The sequence below is a fragment of the Mya arenaria genome, chromosome 6 (genome assembly GCF_026914265.1).
Source record: "Mya arenaria isolate MELC-2E11 chromosome 6, ASM2691426v1".
NCBI classification, from domain to species: domain Eukaryota; kingdom Metazoa; phylum Mollusca; class Bivalvia; order Myida; family Myidae; genus Mya; species Mya arenaria.
This window is the reverse complement of record NC_069127.1, coordinates 78,212,653-78,236,280: the sequence shown is the minus strand read 5'-3', so window position 1 is coordinate 78,236,280 and position 23,628 is coordinate 78,212,653. Positions and strand designations below refer to the sequence as shown.

General features: G+C 39.0%; 1 protein-coding gene across 3 annotated transcripts in view; it reads right to left on the bottom strand.

Moving 5' to 3' along the window:
* The window catches only part of LOC128237498 (diacylglycerol lipase-alpha-like), a 95,015-nt gene that overhangs the window by 5,818 nt on the left and 65,569 nt on the right, over nucleotides 1-23,628 (bottom strand). For all 3 annotated transcript variants that reach the window (XM_052953080.1, XM_052953081.1, XM_052953082.1), the window contains 8 exons: nucleotides 19,710-19,860; nucleotides 18,528-18,611; nucleotides 16,144-16,221; nucleotides 12,274-12,354; nucleotides 11,546-11,688; nucleotides 10,994-11,062; nucleotides 10,353-10,425; nucleotides 1,818-2,014 (listed from right to left, as the gene is read on the bottom strand). In XM_052953080.1, the coding sequence (XP_052809040.1) occupies nucleotides 1,818-2,014; nucleotides 10,353-10,425; nucleotides 10,994-11,062; nucleotides 11,546-11,688; nucleotides 12,274-12,354; nucleotides 16,144-16,221; nucleotides 18,528-18,611; nucleotides 19,710-19,860 (876 nt within the window). The remainder of the gene's footprint in view (nucleotides 1-1,817; nucleotides 2,015-10,352; nucleotides 10,426-10,993; nucleotides 11,063-11,545; nucleotides 11,689-12,273; nucleotides 12,355-16,143; nucleotides 16,222-18,527; nucleotides 18,612-19,709; nucleotides 19,861-23,628) is intronic.

Sequence of the window (23,628 nt, the reverse complement as noted above, 5' to 3'; positions counted from 1 at the left end):
CAAACCTAGCTAAAATTATTCGATACATAAGGTGACTTTGACGCTGCCCTCCCATCAGCCCGCCCGAACAATGACGCAAGTCATTCAAATAACTTGTTTTCCCTTTTAATATGAAAATGTGGTAAAGAATATAAAAATGTGCCTTTCAAAAGATATTAAAAGAACAAGAGGCCCAAAAGGGCCTATGCTCTACTGGCATGGCTCTTGAGGGCCTATGCTCTACTGGCATGGCTCTTGTGGTCATTTTCACTCCAGAGCATGGAGTTTGGCCAGTAGAGCTAAAATTAAAAAAAAAAAAAAAAAAAAAAAAAAAAAAAAATTTAAGGGCAATAATTTGTATTAAGGGTTAAAATGGAGTTATGTTCCTTGCTGTAAGATGGTCGTCAATAATTCTGCGAAGTATTAAGTGCATTGAATGAAGGGTATAGAAGTTTTTTTATTAAAATCCCAACTTGCCATACAACTTTAACCTGCCCTAAAACTTTAACCTAAGTCAATAAGGGGCCATAACTTGTATTAAGGATAATATGGAGTTATGTAACCTCATTGTGTGATGGTCCTGAACAATTGTGTGAAGTATTAAGTCAATTGACTTAAGGGTACAGAAGTTATTAATAAATATCCCAACCTGCCCTAAAGCTTTAACCTAAGTTCCATAGTCAATCAGGGGCCATAATTTGTAACAAGAGTTACGGTTCTTGTGCACTGCACTTGCCCTTAATGAGATCTATCTAGCTATGAAGTTTCAAGTTGATACCTCTTATATTCTTCAAGATATGCCCCGGACAAAACTTTAAGCATGAAAATTAACAAAGGGCAATAACTCTAAACATATAGATGCAAGAATTACGGTTTTTGTGCACTGCACTTTCCCTCAATCAGATATACCTACGGAATAAGTTTCAGGTTGATACCTCCTATAGTTTACGAGATATGCCACGGACAAAACCTAAGCAAGATAATTAACAAAGGGCAATAACTCTAAAAATATGGCAGCAAGAGTAACGGTTCTTGTGCACTGCACTTGCCCTCAATTAGATCTATATACATATGAAATTTCAAGTTGATACCACTAATAGTTTAGGAGATATACCCCGGACAAGCCAAAATGGGACGCGGACTCCGCCGCCGACACCGCCACCGACGCCTCCGCCGACAAAAGTAACCCCTATATGTCGTCTTTTCAGGCGACACAAAAAGGATAATATGGAGTTATCTAACCTCATTATGTAATGGCCCTGAACAATTGTGTGAAGTATTAAGTCAATTGAATGAAGGGTATTGGACTTATAAGTGAAAATCCCAACTTGCCCTAAAACTTTAACCGGACACCGATGCAAATAGTATAGCCCTCCTTATTCTTCGAATAGTCCAGCTAAAAATATCACTCATATTTCTGCAAACTATATTTCTCAAGCATTGTGTTATACATATCTAACTTTCCAAACATTTTACAATCTGTCTTTATGTCAAAATGAAGTGATTATAAAAAAAACCAGCTTTATTAGTGAACCAAGCATTTAATTTGCGAAATGATTATATATCTGACATATATTCTACAATATATGAATTACATAAAATATGTACTAAAAAAAAGTTATCAAAGTTCCAATAAATGTATACATTGCACTACGTTTTTGTATTTTATGTTGTCATACATGATTTTGAAATTCCTCTCTTATTATGATATAATTATGCTTTGTATAAATGATTGGGCAGGAGGCAATATCTTGTAATAATAAACATTCTACAAGCTAAGAATGTTTATTAAAAAAATATATGTCTGAGACAAACTAAGCCATTGTTGTGACCCTTACTTTTTGCCATGGACATGGTTCCGTACAACCAGTATGATCCTGCCTGGGGGATACATGGGGTTGTGAGCAGTGAGGCCTATCTGGTCATCAGAGGGGTGGGCAGTCACGTCACGCTGGCTGGCCTCCTGCATCTCCTCATACGTCATACCACTCGCTGACTGTGTCCCACAACACAGAGCCTTCATTATAATCTTCCACTGTTGAAACAGAAAAACACAGTAATGTTCTTGCCTGTTTGATCTGTTTAAAAGGAATGTGACCCACAAATGTAAGCCTGTTCTACCTTAGTTCCTGAATGTTCAATAAGTTCAAACAGTATATATTTTACAACGATCACAATAACTTATGCTAAGTCACTCTCATTGGCATAATGCTGCCCAAGAGTGTGTTCTTGTGTTGTGGGGGAAACCGGAGTGCCCAGAGAAAACCCACTTGCCCGGCTTGTTGACCACAAACCAAACTCACATGCGCCCAGGCTGGGAATTGAACCCGTGTCGCCTTGGTAAGAAGCGAGTGCGCTAACCACTGCGCTAACCAGACAATTGAGATGCCTGATGACCCTACACAATTTTGAATTATTTGAAATGATATCACTAATAGACAACATCAATTGCCAAAAAATACAGCAGAGGTGTAGTTATTGCAGTTTGTATATTAGCTCTTATTTCCACTGAAATCAGACTTGAAATACATGTTTTTCCATAATTGAAGGTCAACAAATCTTGTTTAAAGTTATATTTTCAAATTATATCAAAATAATATGGAGTCACAAGGCATTCAAAATTCACATATCAATAAAGACAGACACCTTAAATATGGTAAAAACAATCAAGTATCTTTTTATTATGATATGCAGTTGTAATATCATATGAAACAAAATTATTTTCACTGTTTTGTCTTAAAAGTACACTGAGGCATAACTATACGTCGGAAAACTTCCTTCAGATTTCATACAGAATGCTTTGGAAAAATCCTGATATGACATAGAATGATATGACATCATTTTTCAGCGACTTTAAATTTAAATCCGTATATGATCAAAAACGTATACAATTTCTACATAGACAAAATCTTTCTCGATATTATTTATCTTTAAAGTGTTATTTTCTTTACAGTATTTGCTTAACTTTTCTTCTGATCACTTTTTATTTACATTTTATTACCATAGTAAACAACAACCTGTGTCACATTATATGACTCTTGATACTATATGAAAATGAAGTAGCGCCAAACAAAGTAGTTTAATTGGCTCTAAGCTTGATATACTATTTTCTTTCTATATACTGAAATAATGAATTTAAATAGTTATCATAAAATACTATTTTTATGTTGAGTAAAAAATATAGTATCAGACACAGTTATTTTACACATTGCCGCTTATTTGTGATTATACAAAGGTGACTCTTTTTCAAAAGCACACAACCAGGTCTTTGTATGATTTATGTAAAAATATACACAGATGGAATACCCAAATCAAAAGGGATTAAGTATGTAAAAGTTCATCTATAATGAAAGTTATGATTAAGGTAACGGACAACCCAAAAAACATTACCATACTGATGATCAAGGCCATGTGGGAATGCATATTGATTGTAAGCACTACATGATTAAACCATCATGACAACTTTTGTAAGAAGCTCTCAGGACACATTTTTATCCTGATTTGTATTAATCTTTTTGCCTTTTAGAAGATCCATAAAAGATGGGCACTGTCAAGATCAATTATATTTCCTTATATTTGTAGATATTATTTTGTTTATCTAGTCCTAAATGCAACATAATTATAAAATAAGGTGCAAGACTGTAGCCTTTTGCTGTGATACAAGACAGTAGCCTTGTGTTGTGATACAAGACTGTAGCCTTGTGTTGTGATGCAAGACTGTAGCCTTGTGTTGTGATACAAGACTGTGGCCTTGTGTTGTGATACAAGACTGTGGCCTTGTGTTGTGATACAACACTGTGGCCTTGTGTTGTGATTGGCCTTGTGTTGTGATACAAGACTGTGGCCTTGTGTTGTGATGCAAGACTGTAGCCTTGTGCTGTGATGCAAGATTGTAGCCTTGTGTTGTGATGCATGAGTGTGGCCTTGTGTTGTGATACAAGAATGTGGCCTTGTGTTGTGAAACAAGACTGTGGCCTTGTGTTGTGATGCAAGACTGTGGCCTTGTGCTGTGATACAAGACTGTAGCCTTGTGCTGTGATACAAGACAGTAGCCTTGTGTTGTGATACACGACTGTAGCCTTGTGTTGTGATGCAAGACTGTAGCCTTGTGTTGTGATACAAGACTGTGGCCTTGTGTTGTGATACAAGACTGTGGCCTTGTGTTGTGATACAACACTGTGGCCTTGTGTTGTGATTGGCCTTGTGTTGTGATACAAGACTGTGGCCTTGTGTTGTGATGCAAGACTGTGGCCTTGTGCTGTGATGCAAGATTGTAGCCTTGTGTTGTGATGCATGAGTGTGGCCTTGTGTTGTGATACAAGAATGTGGCCTTGTGTTGTGAAACAAGACTGTGGCTTTGTGTTGTGATGCAAGACTGTGGCCTTGTGCTGTGATACAAGACTGTGGCCTTGTGCTGTGATGCAAGACTGTAGCCTTGTGTTGTGATGCAAGACTGTAGCCTTGTGCTGTGATACAAGACTGTGGTCTTGTGTTGTGATGCAAGATTGTAGCCTTGTGTTGTGATACAAGACTGTGGCCTTGTGTTGTGATGCAAGATTGTAGCCTTGTGTTGTGATACAAGACTGTGGCCTTGTGTTGTGATACAAGACTGTGGCCTTGTGTTGTGATGCAAGACTGTGGCCTTGTGTTGTGATGCAAGACTGTGGCCTTGTGTTGTGATGCAAGACTGTGGCCTTGTGTTGTGATGCAAGACTGTGGCCTTGTGTTGTGATGCAAGATTGTAGCCTTGTGTTGTGATACAAGACTGTGGCCTTGTGTTGTGATACAAGACTGTGGCCTTGTGTTGTGATGCAAGACTGTGGCCTTGTGTTGTGATACACGACTGTGGCCTTGTGTTGTGATGCAAGACTGTGGCCTTGTGTTGTGATACAAGACTGTGGCCTTGTGTTGTGATACAAGACTGTGGCCTTGTGTTGTGATGCAAGATTGTAGCCTTGTGTTGTGTTACAAGACTGTGGCCTTGTGTTGTGATACAAGACTGTGGCCTTGTGTTGTGAAGACTGTGGCCTTGTGTTGTGATGCAAGACTGTGTCCTTGTGTTGTGATACAAGACTGTGGCCTTGTGTTGTGATGCAAGACTGTGGCCTTGTGTTGTGATACAAGACTGTGGCCTTGTGTTGTGATGCAAGACTGTAGCCTTGTGCTGTGATACAAGACTGTGGCCTTGTGTTGTGATGCAAGATTGTAGCCTTGTGTTGTGATGCAAGATTGTGGCCTTGTGCTGTGATGCAAGACTGTAGCTTTCCACTGTGATGCATGAGTGTGGCCTTGTGCTGTGATACAAGACTGTGGCCTTGTGTTGTGATGCAAGACTGTGGCCTTGTGTTGTGATGCAAGACTGTAGCCTTGTGTTGTGATGCAAGATTGTAGCCTTGTGTTGTGATACAAGACGGTGGCCTTGTGTTGTGATGCAAGATTGTAGCCTTGTGCTGTGATACAAGACTGTGGCCTTGTGTTGTGATGCAAGACTGTGGCCTTGTGTTGTGATGCAAGACTGTAGCCTTGTGTTGTGATGCAAGATTGTAGCCTTGTGTTGTGATACAAGACGGTGGCCTTGTGTTGTGATGCAAGATTGTAGCCTTGTGATGTGATGCAAGATTGTACCCTTGTGTGGTGATGCAAGATTGAAGCCTTGTGTTGTGATGCAAGATTGTAGCATTGTGTTGTGATGCAAGATTGTAGCCTTGTGTTGTGATGCAAGATTGTAGCTTTCCATTGTGATGCATGAGTGTGGCCTTGTGTTGTGATGCAAGATTGTAGCCTTGTGTTGTGATGCAAGACTGTGGCTTTCCATTGTGATGCATGAGTGTGGCCTTGTGTTGTGATGCAAGATTGTAGCCTTGTGTTGTGATGCAAGATTGTAGCCTTGTGTTGTGATGCAATATTGTAGCCGTGTGTTGTGAAGCTTAAGTGTGGCCCTGTGTTGTGATGCAAGAGTGTAGCCTTGTGTTGTGATGCAAGACTGTGGCCTTGTGCTGTGATACAAGACTGTGGCCTTGTGTTGTGATGCAAGACTGTAGCCTTGTGTTGTGATGCAAGATTGTGGCCTTGTGTTGTGATACAAGACTGTGGCCTTGTGTTGTGATGCAAGACTGTGGCCTTGTGTTGTGATTGAAGACTGTAGCCTTGTGTGGTGATGCAAGACTGAAGCCTTGTGTTGTGATGCAAGACTGTAGCCTTGTGCTGTGATGCAAGATTGTAGCCTTGTGTTGTGATGCATGAGTGTGGCCTTGTGTTGTGATACAAGAATGTGGCCTTGTGTTGTGATACAAGACTGTGGCTTTGTGTTGTGATGCAAGACTGTGGCCTTGTGCTGTGATACAAGACTGTGGCCTTGTGCTGTGATGCAAGACTGTGGCCTTGTGTTGTGATACAAGAATGTGGCCTTGTGTTGTGATACAAGACTGTGGCTTTGTGGTGTGATGCAAGACTGTGGCCTTGTGCTGTGATACAAGAATGTGGCCTTGTGCTGTGATGCAAGACTGTAGCCTTGTGTTGTGATGCAAGACTGTAGCCTTGTGCTGTGATGCAAGACTGTGGCCTTGTGTTGTGATGCAAGATTGTAGCCTTGTGTTGTGATACAAGACTGTGGCCTTGTGTTGTGATGCAAGATTGTAACCTTGTGGTGTGATACAAGAATGTGGCCTTGTGTTGTGATACAAGACTGTGGCCTTGTGTTGTGATGCAAGACTGTGGCCTTGTGTTGTGATACAAGACTGTGGCCTTGTGTTGTGATGCAAGACTGTGGCCTTGTGTTGTGATGCAAGACTGTGGCCTTGTGTTGTGATACAAGATTGTGGCCTTGTGTTGTGATGCAAGATTGTAGCCTTGTGTTGTGTTACAAGACTGTGGCCTTGTGTTGTGATACAAGACTGTGGCCTTGTGTTGTGAAGACTGTGGTCTTGTGTTGTGATGCAAGACTGTGTCCTTGTGTTGTGATACAAGACTGTGGCCTTGTTTTGTGATGCAAGACTGTGGCCTTGTGTTGTGATACAAGACTGTGGCCTTGTGTTGTGATGCAAGACTGTAGCCTTGTGCTGTGATACAAGACTGTGGCCTTGTGTTGTGAAGACTGTGGTCTTGTGTTGTGATGCAAGACTGTGTCCTTGTGTTGTGATACAAGACTGTGGCCTTGTGTTGTGATGCAAGACTGTGGCCTTGTGTTGTGATACAAGACTGTGGCCTTGTGTTGTGATGCAAGACTGTAGCCTTGTGTTGTGCTGCAAGACTGTGGCCTTGTGTTGTGATGCAAGACTGTGGCCTTGTGTTGTGATGCAAGATTGTAGCCTTGTGTTGTGATGCAAGATTGTAGCTTTCCATTGTGATCCATGAGTGTGGCCTTGTGTTGTGATGCAAGATTGTAGCCTTGTTTTGTGATGCAAGATTGTAGCCTTGTGTTGTGATGCAATATTGTAGCCGTGTGTTGTGAAGCTTAAGTGTGGCCTTGTGTTGCGATGCAAGAGTGTAGCCTTGTCTTGTGATGCAAGATTGTAGCCTTGTGTTGTGATGCAAAAGTGTAGCCTTGTGTTGTGATGCAAGAGTGTAGCCTAGTGTTGTGATGCAAGATTGAAGCCTTGTGTTGTGATGCAAGAGTGTAGCCTTGTGTTGTGATGCAAGAGTGTAGTCTTGTGTTGTGATGCAAGAGTGTAGCTTTCCATTGTGATGCATGAGTGTAGCCTTGTGTTGTGATGCAAGAGTGTAGCCTTGTGTTGTGATGCAAGATTGTAGCCGTGTGTTGTGATGCAAGACTGTGGCCTTGTGTTGTGATGCTTAAGTGTGACCTTGTGTTGTGATGCGAGAGTAAATAGCGTTCTGCTGTGATGCAAGAGTGTAACCTTCCATTGTTATGATAGATTGTGTAGTTCTGCTGTGATACAAGAGTGTAGCCTTCCATTGTTATGATATATTGTGTAGTTCTGCTGTGATGCAAGAGTGTAACCTTCCATTGTTATGATAGATTGTGTAGTTCTGCTGTGATGCAAGAGTGTAGCCTTCCATTGTTATGATATATTGTGTAGTTCTGCTGTGATGCAAGAGTGTAGCCTTCCATTGTTATGATAGATTGTGTAGTTCTGCTGTGATGCAGAGTGTAGCCTTCCATTGTTATGATAGATTGTGTAGTTCTGCTGTGATGCAAGAGTGTAACCTTCCATTGTTATGATAGATTGTGTAGTTCTGCTGTGATGCAAGAGTGTAGCCTTCCATTGTTATGATAGATTGTGTAGTTTTGCTGTGATGCAAGAGTGTAACCTTCCATTGTTATGATATATTGTGTAGTTCTGCTGTGATGCAGAGTGTAGCCTTCCATTGTTATGATAGATTGTGTAGTTCTGCTGTGATGCAGAGTGTAGCCTTCCATTGTTATGATAGATTGTGTAGTTCTGCTGTGATGCAAGAGTGTAACCTTCCATTGTTATGATATATTGTGTAGTTCTGCTGTGATGCAAGAGTGTAGCCTTCCATTGTTATGATAGATTGTGTAGTTCTGCTGTGATGCAAGAGTGTAACCTTCCATTGTTATGATAGATTGTGTAGTTCTGCTGTGATGCAAGAGTGTAACCTTCCATTGTTATGATAGATTGTGTAGTTCTGCTGTGATGCAAGAGTGTAGCCTTCCATTGTTATGATAGATTGTGTAGTTTTGCTGTGATGCAAGAGTGTAACCTTCCATTGTTATGATATATTGTGTAGTTCTGCTGTGATGCAGAGTGTAGCCTTCCATTGTTATGATAGATTGTGTAGTTCTGCTGTGATGCAAAAGTGTAGCCTTGTGTTGTGATGCAAGAGTGTAGCCTTGTGTTGTGATGCAAGAGTGTAGTCTTGTGTTGTGATGCAAGAGTGTAGCTTTCCATTGTGATGCATGAGTGTAGCCTTGTGTTGTGATGCAAGAGTGTAGCCTTGTGTTGTGATGCAAGATTGTAGCCGTGTGTTGTGATGCAAGAGTGTAGCCTTGTGTTGTGATGCTTAAGTGTGACCTTGTGTTGTGATGCGAGAGTAAATAGCGTTCTGCTGTGATGCAAGAGTGTAACCTTCCATTGTTATGAGTGTAGCCTTCCATTGTTATGATAGATTGTGTAGTTCTGCTGTGATGCAAGAGTGTAACCTTCCATTGTTATGATAGTTTGTGTAGTTCTGCTGTGATGCAAGAGTGTAACCTTCCATTGTTATGATAGATTGTGTAGTTCTGCTGTGATGCAAGAGTGTAGCCTTCCATTGTTATGATAGATTGTGTAGTTCTGCTGTGATGCAAGAGTGTAACCTTCCATTGTTATGATAGATTGTGTAGTTCTGCTGTGATGCAAGAGTGTAGCCTTCCATTGTTATGATAGATTGTGTAGTTCTGCTGTGATGCAAGAGTGTAACCTTCCATTGTTATGATAGATTGTGTAGTTCTGCTGTGATGCAAGAGTGTAGCCAACCATTGTTATGATAGATTGTGTAGTTCTGCTGTGATGCAAGAGTGTAACCTTTCATTGTTATGATAGATTGTGTAGTTCTGCTGTGATGCAAGAGAGTAACCTTCCATTGTTATGATATATTGTGTAGTTCTGCTGTGATGCAAGAGTGTAACCTTCCATTGTTATGATAGATTGTGTAGTTCTGCTGTGATACAAGAGTGTAGCCTTCCATTGTTATGATATATTGTGTAGTTCTGCTGTGATGCCAGAGTGTAACCTTCCATTGTTATGATAGATTGTGTAGTTCTGCTGTGATGCAAGAGTGTAACCTACCATTATAATGATAGACTTTCTTTCTGCTGTGATGCAAGAGTGTAACCTTCCATTGTTATGATATATTGTGTAGTTCTGCTGTGATGCAAGAGTGTAACCTTCCATTGTTATGATAGATTGTGTAGTTCTGCTGTGATGCAAGAGTGTAGCCTTCCATTGTTATGATAGATTGTGTAGTTCTGCTGTGATGCCAGAGTGTAACCTTCCATTGTTATGATAGATTGTGTAGTTCTGCTGTGATGCAAGAGTGTAGCCTACCATTGTAATGATAGACTTTCTTTCTGCTGTGATGCAAGAGCAGAGCCTTGTATTGTGATGCGTGAGTGTAGCCTTGTGATGTGATTGGAGACTTAAGCCTTCTATTGAGATGCAAGAGTGTAGTCTTGTGTTTTGATGCTTGAAAGTCTAATCTTCTGTGGTGATACTTAAGTGTAGCCTTGTGTAGTGATATGCCAGTGTAGCTATCTGTTGAATTATGAGCATGAATTCTAGTGTTGTGAGTGTATATTTATTACTCAGAAAAAAACATTTTTGCTGACTTGGTCATCACCAGCCCCATGGGAATATCATATAACTACTATACAAACATGGTTAAAAAAGCAGACAAGGTCAACAACTTACTTTTGGGTTACTTGACTTTTTGATAATGTTAATGAGATCAGTTCTGAGCAATTCCATCTGTGGCAATCCAATCCTGGAATATAAATAATGCAAAATATGCAGCAAACAAGACAGATAACAGCTATACAATGGATTAAACCCATTCTATGAAACCTTCATAAATCCATCAATACTTTTTAATCATAAGGCATAAAAGGTTTCTGGCCGAGTGCATTGGAACCAGTTTAGACTGGAAACCCCTGATGTAAAATATAACAAGAACACCACAAGAGGGTAACAATGCTCATCTGGTTTTTTAGTCAATCAAGGGGCATAACTCTAAAAAACAAGTAAATAATTCTAAAAACTGACCAACATGAAATGAAATTACAAGTACTGCATACATATGGCAACACCAAGCTTTTTTCTCTCCCTTGTTAAGGGGAATCACTAAACAAATATGAAAACCACAGTCATGAAGCAAACAGCAAATCAAAAAAAATTGTTGATATGTTGACTGGTTTTTAAGGTTTTTTGGGCAAACCTTAAACACAGACGACCATATAATGACCCTTAACTTAAGGAGATGACATATATAGCTATTTTTCCCCCTAAAAAGCTTGCAAGTGGTAAAGTTACTTCAATCCACACAGACTCCTTACCTTGGAACTACATCCTTGCCAACCACAACAGATGTAATGAAAGACTTTGTAGCCTGCATACACTCATAGCTGAAACAAAACAGAAATGTGACAATAATTATCATTAGGGAAAGCACTTTGACAGTAATAACTCAAACACGGAACTCATTATATTTCTGGTCAGATATTAATGGGATGCCTCAAACAATTGCCTGAAGAGAACTGTTATTTGTGAGGATAATTATATTGCTCAGCTCTACATTTGTAATATTTCCAGTAATATCATTCTGAAACAATGCAACTATAAAACGAAGCACTAAAGCTCTTGTGTGATTGGCATTTTAATTCTTTAAGAATCAAACACAAACACTGGGTTGGGCGTCAATACCGAAAAACTTGTGTATGCCATTGCAAGATATACCAAGGAATCTACTTCCTTAAAAAGCAGTCAAATGAAGGGAAATGAGGTTATGGATAAATCCATTTTGAGAGTCCATGAAAAAGACGACATCCCCTGATGGGACTCTAATCAACAATCTACATCACTAGAGCATTGCAGGAGTGTTAACCCACCTGAGCAGCCCACCAGGAGGAGAGTAGGCGTAACACTGGACGTCCTGGTACTCCTGCTGCAGTAGGATGGCCAGAATAGCTGCAGCACCTGCTCCCAACGAATGGCCAACCAGAACTAGCTCATACTTCTCACTGCTCTGCTCCTGCGGATGAGGAGGGGGGGGGGGGGGATAAAATAAGTTACCTTTCAAAAATCATTAACAAAAAACAAAACAAGTTATTTTAAAATATGTCCATACAAAGGAAAGTTACAGCTCGGACACGACAACCTATACTCTATGTCCTTATATGCAGCATTCCATTGTGAATAAACACTAAGTGTGACCTTGACCTTAGAGGTAGGGACACGGGTCTTGCACGCTACACGCCGTCTTGGTATGTTGAACACATGTGGCAAAGTTACAGCCCGGACACGAGTTATTGAGCTGACACACAGACGGATGGAAGGACGGACAGACGGTGCGATTTTAAAATGCCCACCATAAAAAAAACAACTGGCAAGTTGTTCTCAATGGTTTGCACTATCTCCCCAGAACTTAGTATTAATATTGTTTTATTCATATCCGATGCCAAATCAAACCAATATGCAATACAGGCAGCTGAACACTTCTAGACCTATCCTTGCACAGCATCCAAAATCTGCATTTCAGATTGATATGACATATGGCATTTATAGAATTGCCAGAATTGAACAGTTTCCATGACAATTTTCGAGTACAAGAACAAACCTTGGCTTTCTGGAAAGCCTTGTTCAGTATCATATCTTCCTTCAACTTCTTCTTGATGTAAATAGCTGCCTGCACCATCCCCTGCAAATACAGATTTTGGACAAAATAAGTAATGAATAGGTAAGGTAAAAACAAAAAAGTTTATTTTCTCAGGCTCTGCACATCCAGCCTCAATATCTTTATATTATGCGAATTAGTCTTTAAACTGTTGTCCAGGCAAAACCAAAGTTTTGAAAGTATATTTGAAAATATTATCTTAATACCTAGAATTTTCATGCACATCAGGTTAAAACCAATTTGCACACCTCTTGAAAAACATATTACACAATCTTTAAGAGAATATCTTCAATAAAGTGGTAATTTACTGTTTTTGGAGAGAAATCAAATAAAAAATATTGACTAAAATAAAATGAAATCGCCAATCCCTTTACACTTTTTTTTTCAAAATTGTACCTAAATGTCTGCCACTTAAATGTAAACTATTTTGACATCCGACTTATCTTCCATACATGTACAGTTTTTCGGTTTTTGATATTCAATTTTTGATTTTTCTTTACGGTTAATGTGATTACTTCAAAGAATGACACCAAAGCGAGTTTCATTGTGAACTATTAGTTATGAATAAAAGTTAGAAAATCTAGCATAAAATATAGTTTAGCATCAGACATGCCAACAGACTTGAGTATTATAAAAAAATAATAAGATAATCATTTCATGATAGCCTGGCATAAAGGTACTAAATAAGACGAGACTATGCAGTAATCTGCAGTAATCGGATGCATCAAACTGCCATAAGATATTACCTTGAGTAGTTAAGTCTGCCAGGAGCGTGCATCACAATTGGCAATAATACACACAAAGTAACATTTTCACCAGAACAAAATGAAAGCTGAAATCTATCTCTTGTCTTATCAAAATATTTATCTTTGTTACTTTTTATAACAGTTTTCCTTCTTTGAAAATTCTAAAAGAATTAAATTATTACAGAAAAGCAGGCTGTAACGGACAATAATTGCAGTCTTACAATTTGTGCAAAGGTTTTGCTTAAGTAGTTAAATTCCCAGCGCTTATTTCATTCCAAACTGCATCCTGACCTTAAAATTTGATTTATTATGTGTTTTGAGCCTGTAATGATTTTCTCCTTTAAGTGATTGCATTCTGGAAAACTAGGAATGCATGGTAAAATGATTTCAATTATCTCCAATAATTTTAAGGCAATATGATAAAAAAAACAAATTATGCATAGTGCGCACGTTTCGTGAATATTTTGACAGAACAGCTGCACTCCGTAGAGAAGTAACAAAACTGTTGGTAACCACTCAAAAACCACATTCTGCAGCGTCCAGAGACACGGTTTAACGCTGGGTGAAGTGCCTGCTGACTACAGCAGGGGTTGACAAGCGTTTTAAACCCCACAGTATTCACTCTGCATCTGTATGTAAGACTAAAGACAAGGGCGTTACACTTGAAACAATCATGAAATCAGCTGGTTGGTCCAATGTACATACATTTGCTCGTTTCTATGATAAGCCTATTGCAGACGAACATTCTTTTGAGGAGGCAATTCTCAATAATAGATAGATTGTGAACTGATGTCATAACATTACATGTATGCTTGTACATAGCCTTTATTTTGTTTCTGTAACATTTGCCTAGAACTAATAGTATGGTGTTATGCTTACTTTAAAGTTTATGATACAATTTGTCATATTTGACTACTCCATTCTGCAAGAATGGCCAACTCTCAAATCTCTGTTTGAGGCCCATCCAGAAGTTATATGGGAGACAAAATTGTTGAATTAAACGATACTTACTGATGAAAGAGTAAAGTTGAAGTTTGATTCTGATTTTGTCGACCATTAACTTCTGAAGGGCTCACACACCCATCCTCCCTGGACCCATTCTACTTTGGTCATTCTTGCTATTGTTCACACAACTAATCCAATCCACAGTATTAGTTGTGTTTCTCAACTCTAAAGACTGATTATACATAATAATGAGCTACATCATCCCTGTGTGAGCCCTCCGGAAGTCAATGGTCGACAAAATCAGAATCAAACTTCAACTTCCCTCTTTCATTGGTAAGTATCGTTTAATTCATTTCAATACAGGTTTTGAGTAAAATGGCAAAGTTAAAACATGTACTATCATCGATCTCGGCGTCCCTACAGCCCGCGCCTACCTGCTATTTCGGCCAAAGTAAATATAATTATTTATATACAGAAATAATTATTTATTATATAGATAATGAGATACTTGTAATGAATCAATCAAATCATGACATGTATTTTTGAAGTCTTTTGGTCTTACAAATTATTGGAGACAAGTGAAGTCCAGGACACGATTGTTTGATTAAGTGGTTTGTTGCAATTTGAATATAACATTTTCACCAGAACAAAATGAAAGCTGAAATCCGTCTCTTGTCTAATCAAAATAATTATCTTTGTTACTTTATATAACAGTTCTCCTTCTTTGAAAATTCTAAAAGAATTAAATTATTACATAAAAGCAGGCTTTAACGGACAATAATTGCAGTCTTACAATTTGTGCTAAGGTTTTGCTTAAGTAGTTAAATTCCCAGCGCTTTCATTCATAACTGCATCCTGACAGCCTGAATGTCTTGCTCAATTTTAAAATTTGATTTATTATGTGTAATATTATGAATTTCTCCTTTAAGTGAATGCATTCAGGAAAACTTGGAATGCATGGTAAAAGAAAACAGTGAGATTTGTACAGTCAAACATGTTTGAATTCTAGATATAAGTTACCATGATATCAGCAACCTTGATATCAGTTACCCAGATATCAGTTACCTAGATATCAGTGACATTGATATCAGTTACCCAGATATCAGTTACCTAAATATCAGTGACCTTGGTATCAGTTACCCAGATATCAGTTACCTAGATATCAGCGCCCTTGATATCAGTTACCCAGATATCAAATACCTAGATACCAGTGACCTTGGTATCAGTTACCCAGATATATCAGTTACCTAGATATCAGTGACCTTCGTATCAGTTACCCAGATATCAGTTACCTAGATATCAGCAACCTTGGTATCAGTTACCTAGATATCAGCGCCCTTGATATCAGTTACCCAGATATCAGTTACCTAGATATCAGCAACCTTGGTATCAGTTATCCAGATATCAGTTACCTAGATACCAGCGGCCTTGGTATCAGTTATCCAGATATCAGTTACCTAGATATCAGCGCTCTTGGTATCAGTTATCCAGATATCAGTGACCTTGGTATCAGTTAACCAGATATCAGTTACCTAGATATCAGTTACCTAGATATCAGTGACCTTGGTATCAGTTACCCAGATATCAGTTACCTAGATATCAGTGACCTTGGTTTCAGTTACCTAGATGTCAGCAACCTTGGTATCAGTTACCCAAATATCAGTTACCTAGATATCAGCGACCTTGGTATCAGTTACTTAGATATCAGTTACCGAGATATCAGCATCAGATTTCTATATATCAGTGACCTTTGTATCAGTTACCTAGATATCAGTGACCTTGGTATTAGTTACCCAGACATCAGATACCTTGATATAAATTACCTTGATATAAGTTGAACCAGATATCAGTTACCAAGATACCAGTAACACAGATCTATATCAGCCACTTAGTTAACAGTTACCCAGATATCAGTGACCCTGATATTAGTAACCTAGATAACAGTTACTAAGATATAAGCTACTTATATATCAGGTACCCAGATATCAGTTACCAAGATATCTGATAACAAATATCAATAGCCCATATCAGTTACCCAGATATCAGTAACCAAGATATTGGTTAACAGAAATCAGTAACCCAGATATCAGTTACCCGTATCAGTTACCTAGAAACCAGTTACCTTATGACCGACCCAGTCCTCCCTAACCGGATCAAGGGGAAGGATTTCTGCATCTGCCTTCAGGTCTGTCAATACATCCTATGGAGGGAAAAACATTGAGCATAAACAGCATGCTTTTAGACCAGGTGTCTCATCTAAGTGGCTAAAAACTATTGGTTTATTAACAAGATCATACAATCTGTATACATCACCCTTAAGTGCATGTTAACAAGTAAGGTCGACATTGCCCATTAACGCATGTATATGGATGTGACTGACTCTATCGACTACTGGATGCTAACGCATAGGTCATTTTGATATTTCAAGTTTTTCTTTGTTAACATATCCTGGATGTTTATTAATGTAGAGTTAAGCATGATGGGTATTGAATTTCTGTTTAAAATATCACCAAATAAAATTAGTAGGTGTTTATTTATACTGCAAATCACAGGTGTAGTTTTCTACTTTGAAGTAAATAGCAGGATAAGTCCCCAAAGTCATAGATGCGTATATCATCAAATAGATTATGTCCGTTCAAAGTTTAGTATACAAATTCATGAAGGTAAAAAATACTTAAAGATTAAACTTATATTAAAAACAATAGAAATAATGCAGTGCTGAGAATAGCGCAGAATAATTTTGCAAACACCTGGATGACACAACAGGTCTATCATGGTGCATTTTTTGAGGGGGGGGGGGGGTAATTAAGTAAAACAGACACCTGGGACTCAATCAATTTGCTTAGTGACAGAATCAATTTGATGACACAGGATATTCCTGTCATATTTCTGTGTATAAACATCAATCATCAGTTTTGAATCCGGCTTTTTAATCCAGAAATGGGTCTTTTTTATAATAAAATTTAGATTGATCCCTGCATTTTTTGACCGATTGATTGAATTAAATTATGAAGTTTCAAAGTAATAGTACAAGTCCATCCAAAATGCATTTACAGATGAAATAAAATCATATAATTTTTATCATTGACAACATTCATTAGATGGTTTAACTTTCACATAAAAAAGATTAGGCCACAATTATTCCCAGTTATATTGAAATAAAGGTCATACTGGTATATAAATTTGCACTTTTCAAATATTTCTAAAAAGGGCCTATACAAAAAAGGAAAGCTTATCAGTAAGTTGGCTATTGACTGGGAGGTCTTATCTAGTCACTTGCCTATGTGCAAAAGGGTTAATTAAAAATTGATTTTTTTGCAGTTACAAAGATGTGCCCACAGAATCAAACCTTCTTATAACCCATGCCAGATAAACTTGTTGGTATCCCGGGCACTGTATGCGCAGCGTATGATTATGAGATGTGCTATGATTTTTACAAAACTGTCATGAACTAGAAACGAAAGCTCCCATATGCCACGCTTGTCACAAAACAATGGCCATTATTTTCTCCATTCTCCATTAATGTGCATCAAAATTATGAGTTCCACAAACTAAGAGCAGTGGGAAACAAAATCCAAGGTATAAAACTTTATGACCTAAATAACATTAGGCCAAGGTTTGTTGACTCTTGGAGATATTGTTTTGGAGTTTTGACAAAAACAAGTCCAGAAATGCCCATTTTTGCTAATTCAGGGTCATAATTCTGGTTTTACTAAGTGCAGCAGGAAACAAAACTCCAAGTGCACAACTTCATCACCCCTTTAACGTTCACCTAAGGTTTTATGACTCTAGGTAATAAAGTTTTGGAGTTTTGAGTGACACTAGATCGCATAATTTTTATGAGTCATGGACAGAATCACGGCCAGAATCACGGATGGAATCAAATTGACCAATAGAAAAAATTGCTACAACTTAAAACTAGAACATATTTGCTGGCAATATCTCTGTTATAGAATTTTAGAGTTTATGTAAATGTGTATTTGTTGGAGTTCAACATGCAATTTGAACACAAATTTAGGTGCTATGGAAGAATATTGCATGCAATGTGAACATAAGTCATTTAGGTGCTATGGAAGAATATTGGTCTGCATGTAAAAAGAGTGGGTGGAGAATGATTGATCGTATTGATTCACCTTTTATAAATAGGTTTTACTGCTCTGGAGCTGTTTTTGTCTCCTTATAGATTAAATGCTTACCAGTAACCTGAGGTCTGATGTTGTTTAGAAAAATATAAATTAAATATGTAGATTCTCCATACAATGTTTATTAAAGCAACATGATTGTATTGATGAACCATAGCACATGGCACGATTTCACGTTTGCCAGATGAACCTCCTCCATCTCAACACCAGCCATGTATTCTCTAGGAATTCATTTGATGTCATAAAAACTGCCATATTTATGTACAGTAATCTGAACACACTTAATAAAATCGAAAAAGGAAATAAATGTGTATGTCCTTGATGACTGTAACTATGAAAACATTTTTTTCCCTCAATATGTTACCTGCAGTGAAAGTGTACCCCGGACACAGATGACTATCTTCTTGTACTTGTTGTCAACGGCAACAAAGAATGGTGTTTCTCCAATCTGTAAAGTAATGTTTTAAAAAGAAGGTCAGTGAAGTTATAATAAGTTATCACAGACTATAGGGAAGCTACATGTATGACAGTAGAAAAAACAATTGTATGTATTTCACTTAGAAATTAAAACAATAAAATATTTTGGTGCTTATTAAGTGCATTTTTTTTCAATGCAGATAACATTTTTTCTATAATGTGAATTGGATTGTATATCATAAATTATTTGTATTTGATAAATGTTCCAGTTAAGAAAATATTGAGCCCTGACATGATTCTTATAAGACCCTCCCCATCTACACAAGGGCATTATATTAGCAGGAGTCGGCCTTTCACACAACAGGTTTCAATCAAGCCAAACCAGAAATAGGGCACTTGGTTGAGGCCTTTAAAGCTGCACTCTACAGATTGAACGTTTTGACAACTTTTTTATTTTTTGTCTTGGAACGAGCCATTTTTTGCAGAAATCCATGGAAACCAGTTATATAAGATTGCTGACAAAAAATTGGATTGCAGATTTTTATATTTAAGTTCAAAAATTGATGTTTTATGCATTTTTCTTAAACCGTTAGTAAGCCATAAAACATTAATTTTCGAACAGAAATATGAAAAATTACAATCTGATTTTTTGTCAGCAATCTTTTATCATTTGTTTGAAGATGTTTATGCAAAAATTTGCTCTTTCCAAGACAAAAAATAAAAAAGTTGTAAATATGGTATATCTGTGAGAGTGCAGCTTTAATGGTGGACAAAAGTTCTGATTTGTACACATAAAATTATCTTGCATAATATATTCACTAAGTTTCTTTCACAACTGAGCTCAATTTTTTTTTTCTTTCTTTTTTTTGAAAGATATAGTGGTCTAGTGATCTTGGTGTCCACCTCTCAATCCAAAGGTTGTAGGTTCAATCCCCTCAAAGGAACATTCTCTCGACCTCTCAATAAAAGGACGCAGTACTGGTTTCTGCCTTAGCAACATTCATATCGGCTTTCACCTGTCTTCATGATCAAGCTAAAATAAATTTATATGAACTAAATAATTTAGTTTTAACTGTTCTCTATGAACCCTGCAGGTAGGCCAAGCATAGAATGGAGATGCATTACTTACATCTACATGATAGGTGACATACACAAGGTCCATGTCAGGTAGTCCACTAATCTTCTTGAGAGCAACGACATTACACTGGCAGCAGTTGTCATTCAGGATGTAGTCTGCCTTTGTGGGCTTACCGCAGCAACAGGTCTGACAACAGCAACATCTGAAATACAATGATATTTTTAATGCAGTCATAACCAAAAAATTCTGAATATCTTGTTGTAAATAATTCTGAACCATCCATAATTATCTAACAAGCTATTCTTTTCTTTATACATAAACATGTACTGCCTTGCTATTGGTATGTACTAATTTCTTGTGAAGACAGCTTAAAATATAGACAAGTCACTCTCCAGTCTAATTCCTGGACATCAACCAGTACTGTGTCATATTTTGGAAGGGCTACAGAGTGTTTTCCTTGCAAGGGCTCAATCCCACGCCCACTTGTGGTGCTAGTTGGATACCTACACCACTAGTCCAGGCTAACCCCTGCCTTGCTATTATATTGTAAATTTCAACCACACGCCCACTAGTGGTGAAATGACACCTACACCACTAGTCCAGGCTAACCCCTGCCTTGCTATCAGATTGTAAATTTCAACCGCACGCCCACTAATGGTGACATGACACCTACACCACTAGTCCAGGCTAACCCCTGCCTTGCTATCAGATTGTAAATTTCAACCACATGCCCACTAGTGGTGACATGACACCTACACCACAAGTCCAGGCTAAGCCCTGCCTTGCTATCAGATTGTAAATTTCAACACACGCCCACTAATGGTGACATGACACCTACACCACTAGTCCACTCTTACCTCTGCATTGCTATCAGATTGCAAATTTCAACCGCACGCCCACTAATGGTGACATGACACCTACACCACTAGTCCACTCTTACCCCTGCCTTCCTGCCTTGCTATCAGATTGTAAATTTCAACCGCACGCCCACTAGTGGTGAAATGACACCTATACCACTAGTCCACTCTAACCCCTGCCTTGCTATCAGATTGTAAATTTCAACCACACGCCCACTAATGGTGACATGACACCTACACCACTAGTCCACTCTAACTCCTGCATTGCTATCAGATTGTAAATTTCAACCACACGCCCACTAATGGTGACATGACACCTACACCACTAGTCCACTCTAACCCCTGCCTTGCTATCAGATTGTAAATTTCAACCACACGCCAACTAATGGTGACATGACACCTACACCACTAGTCAACTCTTACCCCTGCCTAGCTATCAGATTGTAAATTTCAACCGCACGCCCACTAATGGTGACATGACACCTACACCACTAGTCCAGACTTACCCCTGCCTAGCTATCAGATTATAAATTTCAACCACACGCCCACTAGTGGTGACATGACACCTACACCACTAGTCCACTCTAACTCCTGCCTAGCTATCAGATTGTAAACTTCAACCTCACGCCCACTAATGGTGACATGACACCTACACCACTAGTCCAGGCTAACCCCTGCCTTGCTATCAGATTGTAAATTTCAACCGCACGCCCACTAATGGTGACATGACACCTACACCACTAGTCCAGGATAACCCCTGCCTTGCTATCAGATTGAAAATTTCATCCACACGCCCACTAGTGGTGACATGACACCTACACCACCAGTCCAGGCTAATCCCTGCCTTGCTATCAGATTGTAAATTTCAACCGCACGCTCACTAATGGTGACATGACACCTACACCACTAGTCCACTCTTACCCCTGCCTAGCTATCAGATTTTAAATTTCAAATACACGCCTAATAATGTTGATAGGTGGACACCTACACCACTAGTCCAGGATAACCCCTGCCTTGCTATCAGATTTTAAATTTCAAACACACCCCTAATAATGGTGATAGGTGGACACCTACACCACTAGTCCACTCTTACTCCTGCCTTGCTATCAGATTTTAAATTTCAAACACACGCCTAATAATGGTGATAGGTGGACACCTACACCACTAGTCCACTCTTACCCCTGCCTTGCTATCAGATTTTAAATTTCAAACACACGCCTAATAATGGTGATAGGTGGACACCTACACCACTAGTCCACTCTTACCCCTGCCTTGCTATCAGATTTTAAATTTCAAACACACGCCTAATAATGGTGATAGGTGGACACCTACACCACTAGTCCATTCTTACCTCTGCCTAGCTATCAGATTGTAAATTTCAACACACGCCCACTAATGGTGACATGACATCTACACCAGTAGTCAATTCTTACCTCTGCCTAGCTATCAGATTGTTAATTTCAACCACATGCCCACTAATGGTGACATGACATCTACACCAGTAGTCCATTCTTACCTCTGCCTAGCTATCAGATTGTTAATTTCAACCACACGCTCACTAATGGTGACATGACACCTACACCACTAGTCCACTCTTACCCCTGCCTAGCTATCAGATTGTAAATTTCAACCACACGCCAACTAATGGTGACATGACACCTACACCACTAGTCCACTCTAACCCCTGCCTAGCTATCAGATTGTAAATTTCAACCGCACGCCCACTAATGGTCACATGACACCTATACCACTAGTCCAGGATAACCCCTGCCTTGCTATCAGATTGAAAATTTCAACCACACGCCCACTAATGGTGACATGACACCTATACCACTAGTCCAGGATAACCCCTGCCTAGCTATCAGATTGTAAATTTCAACCACACGCCCACTAATGGTCACATGACACCTACACCACTAGTCCACTCTTACCCCTGCCTAGCTATCAGATTGTAAATTTCAACCACACGCCCACTAATGGTGACATGACACCTATACCACTAGTCCAGGATAACCCCTGCCTAGCTATCAGATTGTAAATTTCAACCACACGCCCACTAATGGTGACATGACACCTACACCACTAATCAAGGCTAATCCCTGCCTAGCTATCAGATTGTAAATTTCAACCGCACGCCCACTAATGGTGACATGACACCTACACCACTAGTCCACTCTAACCCCTGCCTTGCTATCAGATTGTAAATTTCAACCACACGCTCACTAATGGTGACATGACACCTACACCACTAGTCCACTCTTACCCCTGCCTAGCTATCAGATTGTAAATTTCAACCACACGCCCACTAATGGTGACATGACACCTACACCACTAGTCCACTCTTACCCCTGCCTAGCTATCAGATTGTAAATTTCAACCACACGCTCACTAATGGTGACATGACACCTACACCACTAGTCCACTCTTACCCCTGCCTAGCTATCAGATTGTAAATTTCAACCACACGCCAACTAATGGTGACATGACACCTACACCACTAGTCCAGACTTACCCCTGCCTAGCTATCAGATTGTAAATTTCAACCACACACCCACTAATGGTCACATGACACCTACACCACTAGTCCACTCTTACCACTGCCTAGCTATCAGATTGTAAATTTCAACCACACGCCCACTAATGGTCACATGACACCTACACCACTAGTCCACTCTTACCCCTGCCTAGCTATCAGATTGTAAATTTCAACCACATGCCCACTAATGGTGACATGACACCTACACCACTAGTCCACTCTTACCCCTGCCTTGCTATCAGATTGTAAATTTCAACCACACGCCCGCTTATGGTGACATGACACCTACACCACAGCTTGTCCACTCTTACCCCTGCCTAGCTATCAGATTGTAAATTTCAATCACACGCCCACTAATGGTGCTAGGTAGACACCTACACCACTAGTCCAAGCTAATCCCTGCCTAGCCATAAGATTGTAAATTTCAACCTATGGTCCAAGTTTTTCTAGGTTTGTTCTTCATGCATTTTGATCTGTGTTGCCTAATTTACCGAAATTTCAACTCAAATTCCATACTTTTAAAAACTTGATTACTGAATACATTAAAACTTATGCTGCTACATTTCAATCACAGATG